The sequence below is a fragment of the Leuresthes tenuis genome, unplaced genomic scaffold (assembly GCF_036924035.1).
Source record: "Leuresthes tenuis unplaced genomic scaffold, fLeuTen1.0.hap1 SCAF_7, whole genome shotgun sequence".
In the NCBI taxonomy this organism is placed as follows: Eukaryota; Metazoa; Chordata; class Actinopteri; order Atheriniformes; family Atherinopsidae; genus Leuresthes; species Leuresthes tenuis.
In genome coordinates, this window is record NW_027325361.1 from 5,848,733 (window position 1) to 5,874,708 (window position 25,976).

Below are 25,976 nucleotides of genomic sequence, written 5' to 3' on the forward strand. Positions count from 1 at the left end.
TTTTTAATTTCATCATAATTTAGCAGATGTGTTTCCACAAATTCACTTATGAATCAAAAAATTACAAAAATCCATGTAAAGTGCTGATACTTTTCAAAGTTTATTTCAATAAAAAAAGATTTTCAAGTAAACTTATTTCCGATTACGACATACAACAGACATCCTTTCAATATCATCGCCATCAGTGGATAGTTACTCCCCTGTACATCCATGTTGGTCCTGCAATGGCAGTGGAGAAGTCTTTGATAGGTGGGCTTCATTATTGTATTTGGGTTTGTTGGGTTTATCTGTGAATGTGTGGATATAAGACATGTATGGGGTGACTTTGAGGGGATTTTAATCACTCATGCTGCATGTGTTTTTGCTACTGCTTCCAACATATTTTGACTTAGATGCTCAGTTTTATGATCAGATTTATCATGCCTGAGCAAACCCAGTTGTACATGATGTTGAGACTGTATAACCACCTTTGCACCTTCAATAAAGTTTAACAAAAAAAGAAACTGCAATATTCACTAGTTTGCAACAGCTGTTGTCTGCTGCAGAGTAAAATACTGATACCATGTGCAAATAACAATGTATTTGTGTTCGTATACGTTATTCTTAAAGATGCAGCAGAAACACTTAAGTGTGTCATCACAATGATATATCCTCGGGATTTTTCTCCAGTACTTTCACTTTCTGATAACTATAGTATTTGTAAATTATAGCACCATCATTTAGATACATTGCATTATGTCATTATGATAAAGCCAGTAATTTCAACTTTGAAAAACCTGTCAAGAGCAGGAGGACCAAATCTCAAAGGACAGAAATATTTGTTCTCATTACAGCAACAAAAACTATTTTGACATAATTGCTGCCCTTAGAGTGCATGAAGTAGAGAGAACCTTATTTCTTAGTCCTAACATCCCCCAGGGTTTTTTTTTCCATTCCAGGGACTAGTCATTAGAAAGAACACACACAGCAGGAAGGAAGCCCAAGTTCAAAATGTAAACAGGTCTGTGTGTCATTGTTCGGTGCAACCCTTGAGTTATTCCTCACAGCCAATTGGAACAAAGCAACTTTATTTCATCCACTGCATTTAGAAGAACCAACATCTGTTCCATTTTATTTCTTTGTCTTTTACAAATTTCACTGTACTGACCTGACGTTTTGAGTAGAAAAAAGCTAAAAACAGTGTTAAATAATAGAACTGCCTACAGTTTTGATAGCTTATAGTCAGCAGGTGAGCACTCCTCTGTCTTTCCTTGCAGAATGGCTGGTTTTTAATTCTACACAACTTCAGGATGTCAGCTTCAAGTGTTCAATGCACTTCAATTTAGATTTGTTTCCCCTGCCTAATGACTTCCAGTTTGTGTGTTGTGTTATTTTTTTTCTAGCTCTCATTATTGAATCAGAAGAGGCAATAGTTCAGATTGGAGAAAGGCTGTACAGCAAGCCATCAGAACATACTTCAGCTTATGTGGATTAAAAGAATGAATGCTCTGGAAGTGTTCAAGGCCAAAGTGAAAGATGAGAGGAATCTGTTGATTTCCTAATGGAGCAGGGGTGGCAGAGAATATGCAGTGCCCTTTGAACAAAAACACTCATGCTCTGACCTCTTTTTAAAATTCATTTTACACCTGCCCTCCATTCTCTGCCCACCTTATCCCAATTTTGATTTCCCCCCTCTCTTTTTTGTCCATGCATACATAAATGTTTTAGTCACCACCCACTAACTGATCTTTTCTACGTCTTCAGCATCCAATTGTTACAGCGTCAGCTACTCTGAGGATGGAGGAACAAGCACATTGTACATTCAAAGGAAATGTCCTTGCAACAACAAAATTAGATTTGGATACAAAACAGGCATGCACGCGCAAGTGTGCACATGTACACTAAAACACACAAATGCATTCTCTCTCTGGTATACATTTTAGCATACATTTACACACAGATAGACACGAATGCAAAAAGATGTTTTCAAAAAGCTTTCAAATTCCATTACATTCCAAAAGGATTTGGGTTAATTTAGTAAATACTGGGTCAGAGTTGCCACAACAGCCGAGAGAAGGTAAGGGTTGTCTGCACAAGCTTCGGTCTCAGTGTGTGTTTGATATGTGCATGTTCACGTAAGTGTGTGAGGAAGAAACGCTGACTGTGTGAAGCAGAGAGTCCTGGAAGCAGCAGCAGCAGTCTAAACCCAGTCCACACTCTCCAGAGATAGCGCTTCTTTCTCATTTGCTCTGGCCCTATTTTAATAATAGCTGTGCATAAGTAATTTCTAAAAGGCCAGGCAGGCACATGGGCACGGGTGGGGGAAATTAAACTCATTTTATCTGTGAGCAGGTGGATTCCTATTTATCATTAACATGCATAGAATTTGCACAATGTTATTTCTTGCTGCTGCTACTGATGGCACGTCATCCAAATAATGTCAGAGAAGGGTCTTTGCCTTTTTTTTTTTGCTTATGCTGGAGTGAAATTCATAGATAAAGGTACCAGGATTTTTTTTCTTGCAATTTTCTGCAAACGGAAACTAATTCTGGGAAGCTTCTTATTACAGTGCAGGCTCATTTGGTTTGCATTAAAAGAGGGACAGGGGCGACATTAGGATTTCTGCCAGATTTCCAGGAGATGCTCTAACATTCGTTCTTATATCATTAGTAACGCCCCACCCCCCTCTTCTTCATACAGAAGCCCTTTTCCTCTTTTAACTGGCATTAAACAATCTCAACTCATTATTGGCCCAATAATAAAAATGGAATATATTTGACTTCCTGATTTAGATCCTATCAAAATATTGGAATATAAATGTGTAATTTTGAACGCATGATATGGAGGTTTAATAATTGCTGGATATTTTCTGGGTTATTTTAACATAATTCAGCAGCAGGATTATTTGTCATTTATTCAAAATTAGGATTGTGATTTTTAATTTGTTTTGGATAGTTAATCTTTTTCGGTGTAGCATCTTGGGGGTGTTTCCAGTTGATCTAATTTTAAACCTCCAACTTTGATAAAAGTCTAAATTCTGCCTTTTGAAAGAATATCTAATCTAGTCTTATGGTGCATATTCATCAGGGCTGAAAATTATATTTTCAGATCTTAACCTATTGTTTGTTTTATAATATATGAGGAAATTTTTTGTTTGATGGTCTAAAATGGAATCTTTCAATTGTCTGCTTTGCCTGATTAATAGACAAAAACAACAAAACATTCATTTTACGTTTGTATAAAACAAACCAAAGCTGCAAATCGTCACATCTGAGATGCAGCAACCAGAGATTTTTTCAGTTGAATAATATGATTCAAGTTAGAGTTACTGCAGCTCTAATAGTGTTCTTCTTTTGTTTTTATTTCTGTACTGTACATCACAGTTTTGGACAAAATTTTAATCAAACGTAAATCTGACATAATGCTAAAGCTCAAACCACATCTAACTTTATACCTGTCACCTCTGCATCCATAATATTATCATGCAGGGGAACATCACATGCCGCACTTTGCAGAAGGGGATCATGGGAGATGCGTGTGCAGGCGGGATTAGGCTCTCTGTGACCAGTCATTCACACCAGTGTTTATGGCGATGAAGAACGAGATGATGATGTGTGTCTCTGTCTCCTTTTCTCTCCCCTGACAAATAACAGCATGGCAGCTCATGGCAGCTTCACAGCTCCTGACAGCCAGCCAAGCAGGCAGGCAGTCAGCCATTGTTTTGTAATGTGTTTCACTCTGCCAGCGCTGATCCTTTGCTAAGGTACTTACTAAACCATTGTTGTCTAAGTATGCTATTTTCTGGCTGGGCACCTCCACTATAGAATTGGGTGCACCCCCCCCTCCTTTCTTTTTTCTTTTTTTTTTCCAAAAGAGAGGTTTGTTACAGTCACCATCATACTAATCCTGGTGTGTGATATGTATATGTGTCAACACAGAGAAAGAGAGGGGGAGAGAGGAGAGTCTTAACCCAGGAGAGAAATGGTTCGAATGACAGGAGGCAGATAGACAGACAAGTCCCATTCAGTCCTTTCTGTACTCCATGACACCAAATTACTGTTTATCAAAATAAGACGAGCTGCATTATTAGGATACTTAAGAAGTTTATCGTCTAATGCGTCTCTAATGTATACAGGCCGTATGGCATTCCCTCAGAAACATTCACTGAGTAGTCAGATTAACAGTGCAGGTCAGAGGGGGACTTTTAGCTCCTGCTGTGCTCTTTAATGATATATATGAGAGTGTGATGTTACACTCTTCTGCAGATTTGTATGCAGTTAAACATTCTGGAAATATGAGAGTAAGATATGAACATTGGCACTACACCTGTCTGGGCATTAAAGATGAATAAACTGGAAACAGAGGAGGCAATCTGTCTCATTGACTATCATACAGACGCGAGGGTATTAAAACGTCCAATGTGATTCTAAACAACACTCATGTTTATGCATTTGGCAGACACTTTTATCCAAAGCGACTTACACTCATATCCCAGCTAGGCAGGTAGCATAAAGCGGTCTTGCCTAAGGACCCCTACTGGAGGTAGGGGTAACTCATATTATGCTGATCCAAATTATTCAAAACCAACTTTATTTCAAATGTCACCAATAATGGGAAAGTTTCCTAAAAGTATCAACATGTAAGTCAGGAATTCTGCAGGATTGAGTGTTGAAAAAACCCAAAATAAAAGGAAAATCTACTCACCATCTATTCAATACAAAGTGGAACAAGCAATGAAACTTCAACGATGGTGTCATTTTCATCCATTTATTACATTCTCAATTAATGTTAACATTAATGGTTTTGATGCTGCTTGAGAGTCTTTTCTGTTTATAATTGTAGTACTGACATAACAAATATCTTTTTCATATTAATGTAATTTTTCTTTTTGTTCTTTCTATATTTTTGGTATAAATGCATCTGAGAAAATCTGAGACAAAACAGAGGACATGTCCATGGTGGCTATGTTTAATACAGAATAGATCAGTTGCATTTCTCTCTGTTGTGTGATAAACCATCACCCAATCTCCACTTTCTTGATCACCACTTTAAAATCTTTTATTTTCCCATTTCTGGATTAGTCTGCATATTTCTCTCAGGCGTCCTAAGGGTGGAACAGAAAATCTGTGTGAGCATTAATAAGCCTAATATAGAAATATATTTGAACCCTGGTCCTCCACTAAGTAGATTATAAACATTTATTATTGCATGTTATCATAATATCCTGCACAGCATATTGCAAAACTTCTGTGGGCCAGTTTTTTCTCAGTGCAGTGGAAGATCATAGTTAATTCAGCAGCGTTATGGTAATGTAGAGGTCCCTATCGGTCCCGGCATCACACATACTAACAAGCTTAGGATAAGCCCAGCCTGGAATGGTATGAGGTTTGAAATTCTGGAACCAGCACAGTCTCTGCAGCCAAATCGCACTTCAGCAGAATCCAGAGGGGTGATTCCTCTGCTTAAAAAATTAGTGCTAGTGCATATATTTTTTTCTGCAAGGAAAGGAGGTTTGATACCTTACGACTGAAAAATGCACTGTATGTAAAAAAAGAAAAAATATTTTAAGGATGGCAGAAATCGTCTTGAGAGGGCTAATCAGCTGGCAACTCTGAAAAGCCTGTAAGGTGCATTAAGAGATTTATACAGAGCGCAGGGTAAAGCCTCAGAACATTGTTGACTCATTTAAAGATACCAACATCTCAACTTTGTGCACTGTTAACAAATGCACACATGTTAAGTTGGTGTACTCTGCACTTCTCCTGTCTCTGTAAATCTCGGTGTATCTGCCATAAGCATGTTATGCCCCCAGGCTCATCAGTACCATATGATCCCCGGCAGAGCTGCCACTATGAGACAACATGCTAAATCCTGTTTGTGAGACTTGACTGTGCTCAGCTCTTAGACTAATCTAACCACCCTCAACCTCCAACAAGGGGAGACGAGCATCTGTCGATGCAGAGAGGAGCAGAGTGTGGAAAAAAAGGAGTGGAAGAGTTCCACACATAAGGTGGTTTGCTCTGGTGCTGAATTGCAATAAAATATGAAAATGATGCAAACTCAGTGTTAGTGACTCAGATGTGTTTTGTAAATATTCAAAAGAAAATGTAGTTAAGTATGACGCTGATTATCAGAACAGTAACCTTTTCTTTAGTGCTCTCTGCACAAGGAGAGCAGCAAGACTGTTATAGTTCTTATAATTCAGACCATCGAAGTGTCACAGTCTTGACCTGCCATGATCTGTTTAATGCTTCCTTTCCTTCCACTGCACCAACACAGAGGAGTTGCCCCTTTGTGAGGACATTGGACACATTGAGGGGGAAAATTTTGCCTTTGCAACTATCTTCAGCAAGAAAAAATGTATATGGTAAAAATTATAAATGGACTGCATTTATTTAGGATTTTTCTAGACTTGTTGACCACTCGAAGCGAGCCATATTCACCCATACACACACATTCATACAGCACAGTGTGAAACCTATCACATGTTAAGTTTATTAGAGGAGCTCAACACTGTAGTTGTTAAATATATTGCATTTCAAGTTTGTATGATTATCTGAAATGGTGTTAAACAAAGTTTTAAAAGTGTGAGAGTGGTAAGTTATTTGATCCCGTAGATACTCACCACCTGAGCCAAGACAGTCTAATATTGGTGCTCCACACAAATTCAGACTAAACAAATACATAACAAAATGTCATTCCCAAAGCATTTATCAGTCCCTGTCTCTGGATAAATGAGAGATAACAGCAACTAACATTCTCCAAACTATTGAATCTGATCAGTCTCTTTTCACCAAAAATATAGTTAGCCATTGTAATAGTCATTGTACATGATGGGGTGTTCTGATATGATCATATTTGTTCACTTCATTTTACCAAGCTTCCCCTGTAAAAGTTTCTGACTGCATTACTTAACTTTTTAGATTCTCTGTCTTTCACAACTTTGCGTTTTCACGAAATACATCAAACATGAAAAAATGTGACACAACAGCCACTTGACTTTATATTACTGTGAGAAAAATAGAGAATGAAGAAGAATTGGGGCCGATATAAAGTTAATATTTATCTCCCTTTTATCCTCCTTCACTGTATTTGTCTCTCTGTCTCTTTGCACCTAGCTGTCTGTCTGTCTCTTTCTCTCTGTCTGTCTCTTTTCTTTCTCTGCCTGAATGATAATTCAGAACATCACAGATTTGGCACTTGTAGCGTGTCTCGCAGAAAAATTAATTAATGCAAACTCCAAGTGCTATCGAAATTATACATTTGGAGTGGGCGCTGATACAGAGAAAGAGAAGGAGAGAGATGTGAGGACGTTCCGGTCTCATTAAGAGAGCAGGCAAAGTGGAATTAGTCTGAATATAATGACAGGCCACACTATCTCATGTAAAAACAGCCCTGTTTTCCTCTCTCATTCATTGGCACTAGTAATTAGTTTTGGCCCTAAAACTGTCACCCTTTACTCTGGAAAAGGCAGATGTGATTTGAGGTGCAATTTAATCTTGCTTTAATGAAGAACTAATGGACGCATTGCAAATTACTTTTTTCCCCCACCCCTACCCCTCCCCCCACCCCTGTATGATTGAACAGGGCTTGGGAAAAAAAAATCTATTTCCTGCTTTTGAAAAGATCAAGAGTATCTTTGATAATGGTGAGAGCGTCACCGGCAGCTTCATTGCATCGAGCCAACAAGCTCTTTTAGGCGAATCACAATTCATTGGAGAGGAGGCCACAATTAGTGACAAAGCAGAGAGAGCACTGCAGGGGCCTGGGCAGGCAGAAAGCCTCTCGGCGCTTCGGGCTCCTTGTTAGATACAGGCCCTGGAGGTGTCACATGGGAACAATGAAGCTTGATAAATTACCCCTTAAAAAAAGATGTACTACTAATTTTCAATTACACCTATAATGCATTCCCGATTGGAGAGAGAAAGTGAACATGCGTGGAGGAGAACAAATATTCTCAATACCCCTCTTCCTGTTTATGACACTGCTTTCTAAGGGCCTGTGATATCCAGAGTGTATTAGCAATAAATTACATGGTGTTTAAAATGGTTGCTCGCTGGTGATTTAGCTCCACAGAAAGAGAAACACACAGAAGAGGGATTGTATATTGGTGCCAAATAATATCGAGCCATTATTTATGATTTTTGTCAGAGGATAATCTCAGGCAAAAGGATAAAATTGCATTCTTATCTAATTTAACCTAATTTCCAAAATTATGTTGTTGTTTGGAAAAAGGAACATTTATGCAGGCCTTTTTGAGTCGAGAGATAGGAGGGGAGGAGGGTTTGAAGTGTGTGTGGGAGAACTCCCTGCCTGCAGCTCTCTAAACCACTTAAGGGACACTGTGTTTCAAACTGGCATCGCTAACGGATGATGTTGTAGAGAATATATCAAGGCTAAAAAACAGTCCTTGAAATGGGTGAAAGGGGATGTGAGAACTGAGGAGGGTCAGACATGTGGAACATGTGTATCTGTCTTTAGTATGTGTGTCCATGTATTTAACTACAGCCAGAGCAAGGCAGAAAACCTAGTGGGAGTGGGCTTAACGCCTGCACACAGCCTCACTACATATCTGATTACTAGGACCAGTAATTTTCTTTCCTTAAATAAGGGAGAAATTGGATAGGATGAATGAAATTTGGCTGCCATATTGCTATGATGGTGCAGCAGGGAGATTATGTGTTTCACATAATCGTTCATCATTTCCCAACCAGTGTTCAGGCTTAGCATAATGGAATTGGTAAACTGGTTTAAATCAGAACGTGAGGACAGACTATCAGGCAGACTGTGAGGGTCTGTGGTAATGTCTTCAGACCAAGCAGAATATTTTACACCACAGACCTGCACACCCACACTGAGTTACACATAGTACAAACATAACAGCAGTAGGCTATCTTCACCCCTGCTTGATCACAGTGTCAGACTTGCATGCTTAAAAGTTAATCTTTTTAAAAAAGTATTTTGCTGTGTAACAGCTCCTCTTTACACACAAATGTGCACCTGTTGTTATTCTATATTCTTACACTGATTTACCGATTCACTTCAATTACATTTTATATTTAGTGTCGTACGGTGGAGTTACACCATGACTACTGCAGTAAATCTGACAGAAATGAACGGAAACACATCATTCACCACTAACAGTTTGGAGTAATCAATAATGCTTTTTTTTTAGGAATATTGGCATGGTACTATTCATGTTGCATATTATGTGAAAATGTTATGATATCACATTTAACAGAGCACAAGTGAGCTTCCTTGCTCATTTAACGAACCCTATATTTATTTGTGTCTCAGAATCTTTGAATTGTAATTGGACACTATTCAGTTTTTTTTTTTTTAAGTAATACTGTCAGCATAATTGGCTTTTTTTATTTCCTTGCATGTGTAACCATGTCAACAATGTTTTTTAAAGGGTCAGTGTGGAATTTGGAGTGGAGTCTAAAAAAATCTCATGGAAACTTTTTGGGGTATAACCTTGAATTATTAAACAACACCTGTTCAGTTGATTCATTTAAGGGCATTTCTGCGGTTACAAATAGTGAAGAATGTATTTTCAGACACTTTTGGAGAGAATTGGACAACTGTGAATAATTTCTTTTAGATGTAGCACTGTAATGCATCTCTGGTGGAGTCTCGTGGTGGTGCCAGATGATAGAACATACCTGCTGTGCAGGAGTTGCAGTGCAGTCCTCGGGAGGTGAACTACTGGCCACTAGATGTCACAGTAGCTGTATCTAAAAGATGAGGCAGCATTTGTTCTCTGTTTGACTGTGTGCTGCATAAATTGAGGAGTCTAATGTGTTTTTTCTTAACAGCTTCAGGGTAACCATACCTAAAAGCTTGGAGGTCTAAATAAAAGATTTCAAAGACACATCAAAAATGAATTATGTGTTGTATTGTTCATTGGTTTTAAGTTAAAATTATGCTGGATTCAAGAGCCATTACTTTGAGGAAAATGTCACCTGTACAAGATGTGTAGGTATTTTCTGTTCTTTTGGCTCTTAAACATTGTGCCGAGGTTGAAATTTTCAGCACGTTTTTTAGTATTAATAGTATTTAATTAATTGTTTTAATTTTGATACAGTTTTGTGTTATCTGTGTAGGATAACTTTTTAGTTAGATTTAAATTAGAGACAATTTTGATGAATTTGATATCTGTCTTCATTTATATGCACTCAGGGGTGAAATACAATCATTTTAATGGTAGGAAAATAGCCTTCAGACTAAGGGTACCGGTAAGTCCTCAGATAGTAAAACAAGGAAGAGATCTGTTCTTCTTTTTATATCTACACACAACAAGATATCATAAATAAATTGCTTTAAGGACAAAGCAGCTTTGCTTCAGCTAAAATTGCCAGTTTGAATGTTTTTAATTCCACAAGCAATGCTCACTGTGGTGATGATGCATTTCTGTCTCATGGTTGCCAATTGTGTGATGAAGGAAACATGAAAATAAATCATAAATTCTTAATTTTGCGAAAGTTCTGATTTGCATTGAATAAATCTGAATATATAATTTTATTGCCCAGCTGGCTGCTGCATATGGTCACTGTTGTCAGGTCCACACATCCTTCAGTAACCACAGTTGCTGTTATTATTCTGGAAGAATGAACTCTCATAAGGACAGAAATGCTTCACCGTAGGAAAATAATCAACTCACTCAGTATGACTTTGAAGTGACTTGCACGTACAATTCCTCAACAAGGATTGAAAAGGATTCACTGGACCAAATCCACACTTGTAAAAAAGAGCTGAGCAACCAGAACTTTCTCAAGAATGAGGTGAGTTGCTTCACTTCTTTTCATTCATTTATTTTTGACATCTTCCCATGTTCCATAAGTGACCTTTTTTTAAAATTATCATTCAAATGGTTTAATTTCTCTCTGCAGCTTGGTACATTTAACTGACCTTTATGATTTGAGCTGAATCTCTAAGATTTAGGCTCAAACACTAGAAAATGGACCAAAAAGGCACCTGCTATGCATTATCATATAAACATCGATGTAATTATTAGACAGTTATTATTGTAACTCACTGAAAGGTGACCTACACCTTATTATTTTCTTTGCAGTACATTTTATTTATACTCCACTAAATTTAAGTTTGTGTATTTCATACTGTGTCACATTTTCACAAATACGTGATCATATTTAAACTGTTGTATCATAAGATATTAAATTAGGTCCACTTCGACCAAGTGCAATTTTTTTCTGCATTGACAGTTCACAAAAGTTTTCTAGCTCTGGTTAAAAAGCCAGGGGCCCATGTGATCTTATGGACACGGCAGTAGGTCTTGTTTGCTTCTTGATTTAATTTCAGTTTCATCCCATCTGTTCTTTCTCATAGAAAACATATGTTATGTAGACTTCACATGTTCTAAAGTGGGCTGCACGGTGGTGTGGTGGTTAGTACCCTTTCCTCATAACCCGGTTGAGGCCTTTCCATGTGGAGTTTACATGTTCTCCCTTGTATGCATGGGCTCTCTCCGGGTTCTCTAGCTTTCTCCCATCGCCACTAAACGTGCGTGTTAGGTTAATTGGTAACACTAAATTGTACCTCAGAGTGAGTGTGAGCATAGATGTTTGTCTTATTTGTATCTGTGTGGCCCTGTGATGAACTGGCAGCCTGTCCAGGTTGTACCCTGCCTCTCGCCCAATGACAGCTGAGATAGGCTCCAGCCCCCTTAAGTGGGTGTAGAAAATAGATGGATGTTCTGAAGTAAAAATGAGACTCTAATCACCTGTGTAATACAACAAATGTTATCTTTGTCAAGACAAGCAGCCTGACACTAGAAAGTTGCCAGAAAAGTAGATGACCAGGGTTGTTTAACCTCAGTGCCTACAATTGAAGTGCCCTTGAGCAAGTCACGGAAACACGGAATGAATTGCTTGGCAGTGCACCAAAGGGTGTCCACTGCTCTGGAGGTGTGCAACTGCTCAGGATTTACACATGCAGATCTTAAATTCCACCAGGGTATGTAAATAAAGGATTATTCTCCTATCCCTCAACTCTGCTAAACCTATAAACCGATATCATCAAGTAACTATAAACCATTAACCTGATCTGATTAACTCGTGATCATTGACGCCTCAGATAAATCTATATATGTATACTGTATAAACCAACCTACATGCCAGCTAAACAAACAAAAAATGTTCAGACTTCTCCGTGATATAGGTTAATGATTATAGAGCTTTGAATAAAAAAAGTATGGACATAAAGCACTGAAAAAATGCAATTTGTCATGTCTTCCAACTTCACTCCTGATGCTTCAAGAAACACCTGTCGTCCCGGCATCCTTTGCGTGTCCAATATGGAAGAACTGGCGGTGGAGGTCCGTGGCTCAAACGGCGCTTATTATAAGGTAAATAGTGGCTTATTAATACAGTTACAAACCTAATAATTCAGTACACAATACATTATCTTACCTAAAGCCAAGTGGACCGGGGCTACGTGTTCTGACTTGCTCTGAATCACCCCGGCTGCTTGTTATTAGCGTGTAATAGCACTACTAGCCAAAATTAGCAGGCTAAGCTAACGTTGCTCTCGAGTCGTCGCCAAGTGACACTTTTTGGGACAGTTACTAAACACAGACTGGAAGGAATACATTCCTATCTGTTTTAACTGGAACCAATGAAACCATTAATTAATTAAACTTTACTTTAGCTGTCGCCCTTCCGGGGTAAAATCAAGCTAGTTGCTTGTTGGCAGTAGTGTTTACATCAATTGATATGGTCACTCAGGTTGTAATTTATTTAACATTTAGGTCATTTGATTATTTTCACAGCTTTCGTAGATCAACACAATATTTAGTTTTTGAAGTTGTTTTACATGTGTGGTGTTCAGAAAGCCACATGCCTGGTTATCTTTCTGCAAAGACTCCATGAATGTCTGTCACCGTCTATTATTTGATACTTCATCATGCGAAAGCTATCTTTACTATGTGCGTGTGTGAGCCAGTTGTTCCTTGTCAATCCTGACCAGCTATGTCAGGGGAGGGTTGCTGATACCGTAGACTTACAAACTATTTATAGATTTGCTACCCGAAGTTTTACTTCTACCTCTTTGCATTCCCTCTTCCCTTTAAGTCTCCTGTTCTCGCAATTTCCTCAGTTTTCGGTTCACCCCCATTCCTCAGGTTCCTCTGGTTATTGTTATGATTATTCAGATCAAAACGTTCTGGTCTGTTTCTCCTTTCTGGAACAGTAGGTTTAAATAGGCTCAACCAACTCTGAGCCTTTCCTCACAGTGTTCAGTCACAGTTGCTCATGTTGACTGTTATTTAAATCTGTCCTTGGGTTACATTTAAAAAAAAGCAACTAAAATGGAGCTCTGATACTGATATTCAAATGATCAAAAAGTAATGAAAGAACAAAGAAGGTCTGAGTATTGCAACAGATTCCAAATTTCTCAAATCAAATCAGTTCTGGTTCACAAGGTCCCTCTCTGATTCGATTTCCGCTTTGATTAAATACAGATTTGCTTTGGGATATTTGACATACAGTTCCAATTTTGTCCAGATATGAAAGTGAAAAAGCAAAAGCTTACATTGCCACTTATGAGAATAAGCTTCTACCTTTCCTGCTGGAGTCCTGCTGAGTGTTGCTTTTGTTTTTAAATTGTTTTTATTCAGCTCCTACTGACAGCACAAAATGCTATGACTGAAGATAAAAACATAGGTCAAACAGACAATGTTCCAAGTCAAACATCCAGTTTTTAGGCACAAATTTAAAGAATAGTCAACATCATTTAATGACTACATGTTGATGTGTTTTTAACAACATTTTTATCTCTTTTTTTGTGTAAAAACAATAGAGGAGCTGCATGCATTGTCTTGCATACTTTCATTTTACAATGTCGTAGTTTTATCACCTACACTCAAATCATCCTCGCTGGCAGTGTTTCATTAGTATAATCACAACATTACAGAAATTTGCCCAGTATTCAGTACTTTATGTGCCAAAAAATGCATACCCTTTTAAGCAGTTATTACTGTAGTAAGTGTGCTGTAAATATTGAGGTGAAGGACAACTGGAAAGCTACCTTAATCTCCATGAATATCAGTGTTACAGAGAATAATGTCTAGATGTTACTATGAGCTTGGGATGAATGCATAATGTTACTATCTGGGTTTTTTAAATGATGACTGACAGATTGATCATTGAGGCAGTCATGTCAAAATTTTGGCATGAACTCTTTTCATTGAGATTTAGCCCTTTATTTAGCCAGTTAATGTAATCTGATATGTGCTGTGATATCAGTTGTAGGAGTGTGGAAATGAAATGGTGCCTGAGACACAGTAGGAGGGGGTAAGCGAGGGAAATAATCAGTTGGTTAGAAAGCACAGTAACAGCGAGTAGGTTGGGTACTGACTCAGTAACTGGCTCAGAGTCTTATTTACATTGCTTTCTGTCGTAGAAAACCCAGAGTTTTACTAATCTCAGGGTTAACAAATTCAGAGCTTGTCAGATGATATGTATAATTTTGTTTTGCCTTTTATGATCAATCAAAACACAATGCAGTTCAATTTAAACATGCAAAACACTAAAAAAATGATTTAGTGAATATCATCAGTCTTTTTTTCATTTGAAATGGTTTGATATGCAAATTACAACTGCGATTTCTTAAAAACATATATTTATATACACAATATATATGTATTGTGTGTATTTATTTGGCTTTGCATATACTCTGAACATCTGTTGATCTTATATTAGAAATACAGTTTATGTTATTTTGTGACAGATTAAAATGTCTTAATGCTAATAGTCTTACTGCCATTCCAAAAAAAAAGATGTAAGTTTTGTAAGTAATTCCTATTCACAAAAACATCGAAACAGATATGAAAACTTAAGAGTGTCTGTTTTTATGAAAAGGGCCTCATGTTGAGAGACAAGATAGAAACAGGTGTAAAAAAGAAAGAAAAAAGGAAGCAAAGCTTAGCTTGTATGTCGTTGAATCTACCTTTTTATCCTCCATGTGTACCTCCCAGCATTGCTGCTTTATTCAGGATGTTACTGACTTTGGCTGGAGAGTTTGCTCTCGTGCACAAGATAAGCCAAAAAAGTGACCCACTTTATGTCAATCACCTGCTCCTGTCTTCGTCTGTCCTGCAGGGCTTTGTCAAAGATATCCACGATGACTCTCTCACCATTGCATTTGAGAACAAGTAAGCCTATTTTCTCCTACATTTCAGCTGCTCTTGTAAAACTGCTCTTGAAATTAAAAAAAGACAAAAGCCAAACTGCAATGTTTTTAGCAAGGAATGATATGAGCATGCTCTGTTTTAGTTGGCAGCCAGAACGCCAGGTGCCCTTCGGTGAAGTCAGATTGCCACCTCCTACTGATGTCAAGAAGGAGATTGGAGAGGGCGAAGAGGTGGAGGTGAGAAGGACCCCTACAGTCTTTTTTTCTTTGCTGTTGTCCTCTCTTCTATTTTTTTTTCTTTGCTTTATTTTGCTTCTTATTTAACCTCTTCTGCAGATCTTCTCCAGAGCCAATGAACAGGAGCCTTGTGGCTGGTGGTTAGCTAAAGTCCGCATGATGAAGGGAGATGTGAGTATTGTCCATGTGATATGATGTTTCTATCGGTAAACGGCACTATATTTTATAAGAACTTTCAGTTGTTCAGGTGCCGTATGGAATGAATTAATTTCATGTGTTGTACTCACTCAACATGTTTGTATTTCCAGTTCTATGTGATTGAGTATGCAGCCTGTGATGCCACTTATAATGAGATCGTAACCTTTGAGCGTCTGCGTCCAGTCAACACCAACAAGGCCATCACCAAGAACTCATTCCACAAGTGCTCTGTCCCTGTTCCTCAGGATCTTCAAGAGGCGTATGTACAGCAGCCTCAGGATGTTAACATTAGAGATGCACACAGTCATTTGGTGTTCTGTTTATTAGCAATGATGATAGGATTGTTTATCATAGGTGTTGCAAAATGTCTTTATTTTGATTTCACGGTTCTGTTTCACCTGAATGTCAGATGAAGGGGTTAATCATCTTATTAGAAACAGAAAGTAAAAGATGTTTCCTGTGTTACAGGTGCCAGAGTGAGAATGCACATAAGGAGTTTAAGAAAGCTGTGGGAGCCTGCCGTGTCTCATACTGCCCTGAGACCAGTCAGCTTGTGATTGTGGTAACTATAGCTTGCTGTAATCTCACAGTGACATTTGGATATCTTCTGAGTTATGGCGTCCAGGCTGCTATGCGACATGTCACAATTTGCCCTGCTAATTATGTTTGTGTAATGGATGACTCAGCAATTCCTTTCTTTCTAGTCATCATCATCAGCAAAGGAGCAGCTCTACACACGTGTATAATTATTTATTTACGATATCTCCTGTGTTCATGTGTTTAAAGTCCACCAATGAGACGACGGTGAAGCGTGTGTCTTTGCTGAGTGACATGCACCTGCGCAGCCTCAGAACCAAGCTGCTGTTGATGTCACGCAACCAGGAGGCCACAAAACATCTCGAGGTCAGTTAGTAACAAGACAAAGTGTGTAATTGTTATCTGAAGGTTCTTCAATATTTTAAGAGTCATATATTATATGTGTATTTATATAATACCACACAAAGTTACTAGACACAACATTGAAATTAAACTTTTCATAGGAGCACTTTTTAGGTTTCTCGTCAATTATTGCAGTGATACAGTAATATTGGTTGAATAATGAGCCAAATCAAGTTCAGTAGGTTTTTTTAAAGAAGCTGTGCTAAACTTAATTTGAGATGAGCAAAAAGGTTAAATGAAAACATAAACAAATCTGTTAAGATCTACAACTGTAAGGATACGTGAACAAGTTTGGACTGTATTAATCAGACATGAACAGAATGATAACTGAAAAAAAAAATCTGTTAGCATGCTAATTGCATTGATCAGTTGACTCAGCTTTAACTTTTAAATCTCAGATCGTTTACCAAATTCAGTGTTGGCTTGTGATATCTGGGATGTGACATTTTCTGCATTATCTTAATGTATTTTTAAGTCATTTAAGAAGATAAACTATATCCAGACTTGATTTGTCTTAAACATCTTTCAAGTGTTTTTTTCTAACTTGTAAGCCTGTCACATGCTACTGACCCAGTGTTAGTACTGGTTATATTAGACACACAAGGATTGATTGTCCCTGTTAATGATCACATCTTATTTCATGGGCTGCTTGGATTTATCTTAGCTTTATTATATATATTAGATATGTATTTTTTAAATAATGTACGTAAAAGGTAGCTTGAATATTTGAAGCGTTGGGTATTGTCCAACTATTCAGTCCTAGCAGTAGTCAAGGTAGCCTTTTCAGTCAATGTGCCACACTTAGCTACTTTGAAAATGTTGCTGGTTGTATTTTTGGAACTGATTAAGACTAATCCCAAGTACAAGGATCTCCAGTAGTTTGGAATGGCTAAATAAAATCTACAACTGGCGTCATGAATATAATTGTACTCTTATGTTTATGTAGACTTCCAGGCAGCTGGTATCATCCTTCCAGGAGGAGTTTATGGTGAGACTGGATCTGATGGGCCTGGCTATCGGCAGCCACGGTAGCAACATCCAGCAAGCACGGAAGGTTCCAGGTGTCACTGCCATTGAGCTGGATGAGGAAACAGGCACATTTAGGATTTATGGCGAGGTAGGAAAGTGTGCGACGGTCATCCAAAAACAAAAAAAGTGGGAACTCACGTTGTATATAAACAAGATCAAAGTCAAAAGTTGAAAAGGCTATTAAAAACTTTTTAATTTAAATGGGCAACTGTGAGCACAGAGGAAAAGGCTCACAGTTGTTTTGACCGTTACAGCCAGACGCTGAGTTTCATGGTTGGGTCCAGGCCATTATTGTGTGGTAGGTTAAGTGTCATTTTTACTGTGTAGGTTATTTTCTGTGACATTGTGCTTATGCAAATTTTACTGTGATATGCGACTGATACTTTGTAGAAGACGGTTGCTTTCTGTGGATTACCCATGTGTGTGACCTTAATATGTGTGACTCTGTATTGTCCTTTAGACAGAAGAAGCAGTAAAGAAGGCTAGGAACTACTTGGAATTTCTGGAGGATTCTGTCCAGGTGCCCAGGCACCTTGTTGGTATGCAGACACAAATATTTTTGACTTTGGTCATTCATAACACATTAAGGCAGGTATGTGCAATATAGTGCAAGACATTCACCTTTTGTTCACAATAATATTTGTGCATCTTTGAAGGAAGAAAACCTTTGTACATACCAAAAATACTTTGACTTCAGCTGCCTCTGGTCATGTTCACATCTCTCCCTGCTCTTTGTCTCTAGGCAAAGTGATTGGTAAAAATGGTAAGGTCATCCAGGAGATTGTGGACAAATCTGGTGTGGTGAGGGTGAGGATAGAAGGAGACAATGACAACAAGCAGCCCAGACAGGAAGTAAGCCTGCTACTGCAACATGCTCACTGCTTCTCATAAAGTGACCTATTATTGTCAAAAACATGTACAGATCCTGTTTACTTTATCAGTTGGCTTCAGACAGCCCATACTAACATGTGTGTTGTGTATTTGTGTTTTGTTGACACAGGGAATGGTCCCATTCACCTTTGTCGGTACTAAAGAGAGCATTGGCAATGTTCAAGTCTTACTGGAGTATCACATCTCGTACCTGAATGTAAGGCCTCAAAGTGTGTGTTTAACTGGGGAAGGGGCTTGTGTTTGATGCATATTTGTTTGTGTTTGCTTGTTATTCCGTTCCACTAAATGTCAGGGTGGATGTAAAGTCTTTAGTGCTACCTAAATGCTTCTCTTATCTTATCACATTACTTTGGTGACAGCATGTGCATCACAAGCATTGCGGCATGGCTTTAAGTTTGTGCTCTGGAAATGTTGTGTACTAGAGTGACACTTGTTGGGCTGTACATGTAATTTGACATGAATGATGCCATACAGGTAATTCAAGATTTTTAAGATGAAACCTAATAATCTGCTCTGCAGTGTGTATTGTGCTGTATATACGTTTTGCTCTGTGCATGTATGCGTGTGTCCTGTGCTGTTTGCATGTTTCGTGCTGCGTTGGGGCTTTGTGTGGACTTGTTTTGCGCTGTGTGTGTAGGACATGGTGGAGCTTCTTGCAGAGGGCCAGCAGCTAGAGGAAGAGCTGAGGCAGATTGTGGATAATACACAGGGAAGCAGCCTAGCAAGATTCATTATTAACAGTACAATGAGCACTGTATGTGATGTGGATGTGTGCATGATGACTATGCCTATGTATCTAGTGATGACCTTGAAAAAGAGGTCATATTTGCCTGATATTCTTTAAGAAAAAAAAAATGTAATCAGTCTCTTTCGGCAACAATCCTTGATAGTTTTTCTCGTTATTCTCACCGTTTCCTGTTTGCGTTCTCTAAGGAGGTTGAGCAGCTTCGTCTGGAGCGGATGCAGATTGATGAACAATTGCGTCAGATCACCCAGGGCCACCGCCAAGTTGACAGAGAGAGAGGAGAGAGAGGGGATAGAGGAGCGGGATATAATACAGACAACAGTGCGAACACATCCTCGTCCTCCTTACACGGTAGTCGCTCCTACAACGGCCGAGGCCGTGGACGCAGAGGCCATAGCTACAGCACTGGATACGGTGGGTTCCTTTAAAAATCAGATAACACAAAATGCAGTTATTTGTTGCTAGAACATACCACTTGTGCAAGAAATCAGAATGAAATAGAGCAGGAGTTTTGGCCAAATACTGATTATTTGATCCTGTAACAGATGTTATATTGTCCTTCATGTGGCTCTCAGCCCAAGCATTCCTGTGGCTATTTCTCTTTTGTCTTGTGTATATGCTTGAATTTAGGCACCAACTCGGAGCAATCCAATGCCTCTGAGACAGATTCGGAGCGCAAGGAAGAGCTCAGCGATTGGTCCTTGGCTGGAGAGGACCAGGACAGGTGAGCCTTCGTTCGCTACTTTAACCCAAAGAGCTGCAAAGATTTTAAGTTCTTCCGGCATTAGCAGCATTTGGTGCATGTAGTTCTGTTTCATTTGCTCTGTTGGACTTGCAGAGAGAGGGAGAGAGCCCCTCGGGCACAAAGAGATGGCCGCAGGAGGCCAGGGCCCGGTAGAGGCCGAGGGGGTCCTGGAGGAAGGGGCAGAGGAGGAAGAGGAGGATACAACAACAGCTCTGGTAAAATTTACTGAAAGGGCATACACAGATAAATGAATAAATATCTCCTTTCAGTCATCTCATCTAACTATAACCTGCTGTCTGAATTTGATCCTAATTTTCGAGCAGGGTCCCGGGATCATGAGGACCAGCATCCATATGGAGCCTTGGAGACAAACACTGAGACAGACCAGACAGCTGATACAGATGCTAGTGAGTCCAACTTGCCTGCAAACCGCCGCCGAAGGTCTCGGCGACGCAGAACAGATGAGGACACCACGCTGATAGATGGCATGAGCGAATCTGACAATGCCTCAATGAGCGAAAATGGAATAGGTATGAAAGTCACATGATCTGTTCTGATCTTTTTAAAAGACATTTACGCACACAAACGTAAACGTTTCACATAAACAGTAAAGATTTTTTTCTCAGGAAACTATGGTGGAAAATCAGTCACAGGTGGCTGTTGGCAGCTGTCAGGGCTGTGCAACCGGGCACAATTTCCCATTTTAATTGTAAAATAAAGTACACATGTCGAAGACAAATGATATTTAAGGCCCCAATTATTCTCTTTTTGGTGACCTAACATCCTTAGATGACTCTGAAGCAAAACCTCAGCGTCGCAATCGTAGCCGGCGTCGCCACATCCGCCTGCCTGAGGAAAGGCAGCCAGGTAAACGTGGAAATGCCAGTGTGCTCCCCACTCATTGTTTTAATGGTGTAGCTGAAAGGTTGTGCACCTCACGTCATGTTTATTGGTGTGTCATCAACAAAATACTAATAAAACTTTTAGGAGCCAGAATTGCCTGGTGTGAGTGTTGCTTGCCCGTGTTGGTTTTCACTAAAAAAATCAAATGTGGCTGTTTGACAGTTATTCTCTAACAGAATCAACCATATTTTTGCATATAGGAAATATGCATTTTCTCTCTTTTGTTTTTTCATGGGCACATTATTTACTAATTACAAGAGTTGCATTTTATTATATTGAATAATCTTTATAACCTAAAATGATGAAAAGCTTCTCTTAAACAGGGTAACAATGTTGTGACCGGAAACTGACAAACATGATTTCTTTTTGAACTGGTCGTGTACAGAGGTGTGCAAATTGGAAGTGCCACCATTGTCTGTATTCTACTAATTTGAAATTGATATCCTAATGATGTTCTTAACATTTTGGACAGATTTGCTCTGCATTTATCAGAACTGATAACAATGAGTGTGCCAGCAAAATGTCCTCTTGCTTGAAGTTTTTCTTTCTGTGTTATTTTGTTCATGCAGTGACTGTGGCTGACTACATATCCAGGGCTGAATCTCAGAGCAGACAGATGACTGCCAAGGACACCAAGAAAAACAAGGATGTGGTCAGTACTTCATGCCATGTCATAAACTGTGTTCTGTTGTTGAAACTTGATCGTTTTAGTCCTGGACATTCAGTGTGTTTGGTTTGTTATCACATGTTAAACTAAGATTTCTCCTCCTCACTCGCTTCGTTCCTTCTGTCTGTTCAGGGTCAGGTGGACGCCATCACTGAGCACAGCCCACAGTCTGCTCCAGCCACCACCAATGGTTCTAACAGTGTTTCTGACAGCGTGGGCAACGATGACACCGATGCTCCCAGGTCTTCCGTTGAGAGGCCCGCCAAAGTCTCCTATAAGGGGGACTCTGACCCAGAACCTGTTGCTAATGGACTCTCCTAGTCAGATCTAAGCAAAGGAAATTGTTTCAAATATTTGATCTTTTTTGGCTGCACTTGATTGAATCCTTATGTCTCTGGGGTGGCCTCAAAAGTCATTGTTAACATTTAAACACAACAAGCACTGTTCTTTTTCTACTTAACAAATATTTGAAACCTGCTTGGCTGCACAACAGAGTTCTGAAACGTAACCTCCCCATTACACATCTATCTGTACGACTTTTTCATTTTACTACAGTTTTTTACAGTAGTTATTCCTGTATGACCTTGCCAAAGATAGTCAAACCCACATACTTACATACTTATGGACATGTACATAAAACTGTAGTACTTTTCAGTCCACTCTTCGTTGAGAGCTCAGGGAGAGGTTGGACTGAACACAGTATTTCTAAAACAGACAGGGATTCCACTCAAACCCATACTGTGGTATGAATGCAGCAGTTCTTTTTTATTGGAAAAAATATCATTGCAGGGTTTTACAACAATGTCTGCCTTTTATCAGGTGGACTCTGAAAGATGCTTCCACAACTTTTTTCAGGATATTTTGTGAATTTGAAGTTGTTTGTAAATGAAATGTTCTGCATGAGCAGTACCACAGTGCAGGTAGGTTTGTTGGAAACCCAAGTGTGATTAACATACATGTGATCAGCTGTTGTGCCTTGAGAGTAGATTCAGCAAGTTGCTGCCTGGCTCTGTACACCATCTGAAATCCTTTAACTGATTTCTGTGTAAGCTGTCTGCCCTCGCCTGCCACAGTAAACCAGATAAGGTGTCTCATGGTGCTGTGGGCAGGTGACGACAAACACTCAAAACACCCTTAAAGAATTTCAGAGCCACCTTTTTAAAACCAAGTGTGTCTGCTCTTAATGTTATTGGGTGGGTGGGTGGGTGGTTGGGGGGGGGTCCAGTTATCCTTATATATATATATATATATATATATATATATATCTCTGTTAAGGAATTTGACATTAGCTGCTTCCTGTTTTTTTTTCAATATGCAACCACTTTGGACATAGAAGAAATATTACAGCTCATCTGGAAAAGAAACAAACAAGAGAAGAGTCGTTTTGTTTGCACTGACATAACCTTTTTCTGTTAAAGCTGATTTGTGATTGTGTCTGAAAACTGACCCGTTACTGTTTAGTGCTGGACAGAGATGTTTACATCAGTGCTGGGTTTCCCGGAAACATCCCACTATTACAAATTGGGCAGTTTCATTAAGTGTAATGAGAGATCCTTAAGGCTTTTTTTTTTTTTTTGTTTTGTTTTTTGCTAGAAATCCAATTAAAATTAACAGTAATTAAGAGCATGTTTGCTGTATCTTTTGGGTTATCGGCCACTTTCACATGCCCATTAATTGTAAAACTCCTGTGTTGAGATGTTTCTGGAAATCCAAGCTAAATGTGACAACAATGTCATTTTCTTGGTTCTTCCACACTGGCTGGCTGGAAACTGGTCATGACTGTTCCTCTAAGGAAGGAGATTTATTTGGGTTATTTATTTTTTAAGAAAGTGTACAGTATTTAAAAAAGAGATTCTCTTTTTCTCAACACTAAAACGTGTAATATTCAGAAGTTCTCTTTAAAGACAAATGACAATTTGGGCTACTGAGAGTTGTGACATCCCAAGTGGTTTTGTTGAGTCAACTACAGTATATTGTTCTTTTTTTTTAAGGATCGTCTGGTTGGTTGATGTGCAATATGTTTTGTATGCAGGTAGTTCTTAAATAAACTTGATCTTCTATTTAGATCTAAAACCGAATTCTGATTATTTTACTTGTGAACACACCTTTTGTACAAATGCTCTTTTTTTATAGATATGTATATATAGTATTCACTTGTTTTTATTAATTCAGAAAGAGCTCATGAAACATGCACAACCTGAGATGTTATTAGCACAGAATTCAAAGTGAATAAAAACTCTTTGAATGTTCATGTAGGATTATCATCGTTTTAAGACAGACAAAATGCAATTCGATTCTTATCAAGTTAAAATTTGAGGGAAGTACACATGATGGACTAGTCCGCTGTCAGTTTGTAGAGTATTTTTTTTTTTATTTGAGAAAAATTAGAAAACTAAGTGCTCTCTCAAGTAAGCCAGTGCAACAACAAGGAAGAGCAGAGTGATGATGTTTATTCAGCTTCACTTCTATTTCTTGGTCTGGCCATCCATCAGGTCCTTCGCTTCATTTATTTTTGCTGCTATATAAGGAGATCCACCTGAGAGATCACACACACACGCAAGTTCATCAAATTATGTTCTAAGAGTTTGGCTGTTACTAAATATAGATTCATTCTACTAACATGCTTCCCCTTTACTTCTCCATAAGACTAACTGCTGGACACACATCTCTCATTCTTAGGTGAAACATGCTTAGAGAATATTTTCTTCAACTGGCAAAAACAATCTATCCAGCAAAGTAGCACAAGGAACAAAGGTGTACAAGCTGCTCAACTGAACATAACTGACAACCACTTTTACTTGATTGTTCTGGTTATTTTTCTAAAAAAAAGAAAAAGAAAAAAGGAGAAGAACAAGTAGATTCTCTGATTCTCTACAGTTTTTGTTCATTTAATCTTTCTACAAAGTATGGTAACCTCTGGGTTTTTGACTTCTGGATGGACAAAAAAAGACGGTGGGGTTGTGATTGGCAGTTGGTTTTTTTGTTTTTTGCCATTTATATATAAAAGAGTAATCCTAAAAATAAGAAATACATGCATCATAGATGCAACAACAGGGAAGTTGTAAATCCTCCACTTACCTCTATCTGGATGGTTCAGGATCATCAGTTTCCTATGGGCCTCTCTGATCTTATTTTTGTTGGCTGTGGGACTGAAAGAGAGAACTGTGTCATAATCATCTGTGTGAACAGGGGTGGGACCGATGACAGCAAATATGCAGGAAAATAAACTATCTATTAAACTACTGCATGTCAGATCTGGGAGGTACACTGACAAATTCCTGGTGGACTTGACTGAGAAACAGAGCTGGGTGCTGGAGAGTTCAAATGTGGGAACATGTGTCCACATACCTGACACCTAAAACAAGCGCAGCCTCTCTCTTTGTCATCTTTGGTTCAAATCCACCTTTGTAGTACCCTCCTCCAAAAGCCTGTGCAGTGCAGGAGAATGGAGGTTTATGAGTTATAATAAATTAGAGTGAAGAAAATTCTGACTAAATATAAAGATCAATATGTATTTCTGTTTTCCTTCTTACCGTCTTGGGGAAACTCTGAAGGGCCTGTTTCACTTGAGGCTCCATTTGCTTCATGGCTTGCACGGCGTATCGACCTGACAGACAAAAACAGCATGCAGTGTGGGTGAATTTACTATTAACTCAGCTGGTATCCATATTTGTGCATTTTTCTCTTACGGTTTTTTCATTTTCAACGCTGATATTGGCAATATTACAATTTGACAGTGCTAAAGACTCACCTGCAAATCCAGCTGCTGCCAGAGCCAGTCCCACTGCCACCATGGAGCTGGCCTGCAGAAACGCAACAGTGACATCTCAAACAGACTTCTTGGCCACAGAGACAGTCACCCTCTCACATGCTGTTCCAAAATGTAAACAAATGCTTTGCAAACCCCAAATCGCTCATCAACATCTAATTCAAACAGCTACTGGTGATCAATCTCTCATACAAACACTGATGAGATGATTGGTAAAAACATCGTATAAAACGTCAGCTGAGTTTGGTCCTGTCGTGTTGTGTCACAGACACATCAGAGGAAAGCTAACGTTAGCTTAGCCATTTCAATGAAGGTGATTTAGGTTTTTGGCAGACTCTTAAGCATGCATTTATTTTCAGACTGTCATCCCACTTCCATATTAATAACGTTTTCAACCTACCATGTCTCTGTGTTATGTTCTGTTTCTGATACAGAGGAGGACCATAACTTTTGACCTCTTATGTTTTCCCAGCTCAAGCGTCCATGTGTTTATGCCGGAAATGGAGGGGAAAGCTGTCGTAAAATCCAGACATACGTTTCTCCACCCCCCAGTCTGCAGCGGGCAGCAAGCTGAAACGCGAACTCAAACATTCATCTCCTTCCACATTGTTAGCTTCTTCACGAATGCAAATTGAGGAAGAAAGCTGGCATAAAGGTGTTTGCAGTAAGTTTAGTAAAGCCCTGTTGTGATAGTTTTAAACCAAACTATGTTGACTAAGCCAAC

General features: G+C 38.9%; 2 protein-coding genes across 7 annotated transcripts; one reads left to right on the plus strand and one right to left on the minus strand.

Annotated features, from left to right (window-relative positions):
* The first annotated feature begins 12,279 nt into the window (after positions 1-12,279).
* On the plus strand, positions 12,280-23,561 carry fxr1 (FMR1 autosomal homolog 1). Of its 6 annotated transcripts, none has more exons than XM_072388990.1 (18): positions 12,280-12,346; positions 15,099-15,151; positions 15,273-15,366; positions 15,466-15,537; positions 15,675-15,823; positions 16,033-16,126; positions 16,351-16,467; positions 17,450-17,620; positions 17,993-18,071; positions 18,275-18,384; positions 18,524-18,619; positions 19,357-19,582; positions 19,799-19,892; positions 20,007-20,128; positions 20,234-20,443; positions 20,703-20,780; positions 21,386-21,468; positions 21,616-23,561. In XM_072388990.1, the coding sequence occupies exons 1-18, from the start codon at positions 12,296-12,298 to the stop codon at positions 21,802-21,804; spliced, it is 2,088 nt and encodes a 695-aa protein (XP_072245091.1). In that variant the 5' UTR covers positions 12,280-12,295; the 3' UTR covers positions 21,805-23,561. The 6 variants fall into 6 exon arrangements, with proteins under 6 accessions (XP_072245091.1, XP_072245092.1, XP_072245093.1 ...); XM_072388991.1 differs by having other exon boundaries at positions 18,527-18,619; XM_072388992.1 differs by having other exon boundaries at positions 18,533-18,619.
* A 351-nt stretch (positions 23,562-23,912) lies between these two features.
* dnajc19 (DnaJ (Hsp40) homolog, subfamily C, member 19) lies at positions 23,913-25,757 on the minus strand. The gene is made up of 6 exons (XM_072388656.1): positions 25,653-25,757; positions 25,235-25,286; positions 25,017-25,090; positions 24,832-24,911; positions 24,562-24,632; positions 23,913-24,019 (listed from the first exon to the last, which is right to left on the minus strand). The coding sequence occupies exons 1-6, from the start codon at positions 25,653-25,655 to the stop codon at positions 23,949-23,951; spliced, it is 351 nt and encodes a 116-aa protein (XP_072244757.1). The 5' UTR covers positions 25,656-25,757; the 3' UTR covers positions 23,913-23,948.
* Positions 25,758-25,976: the final 219 nt, after the last annotated feature.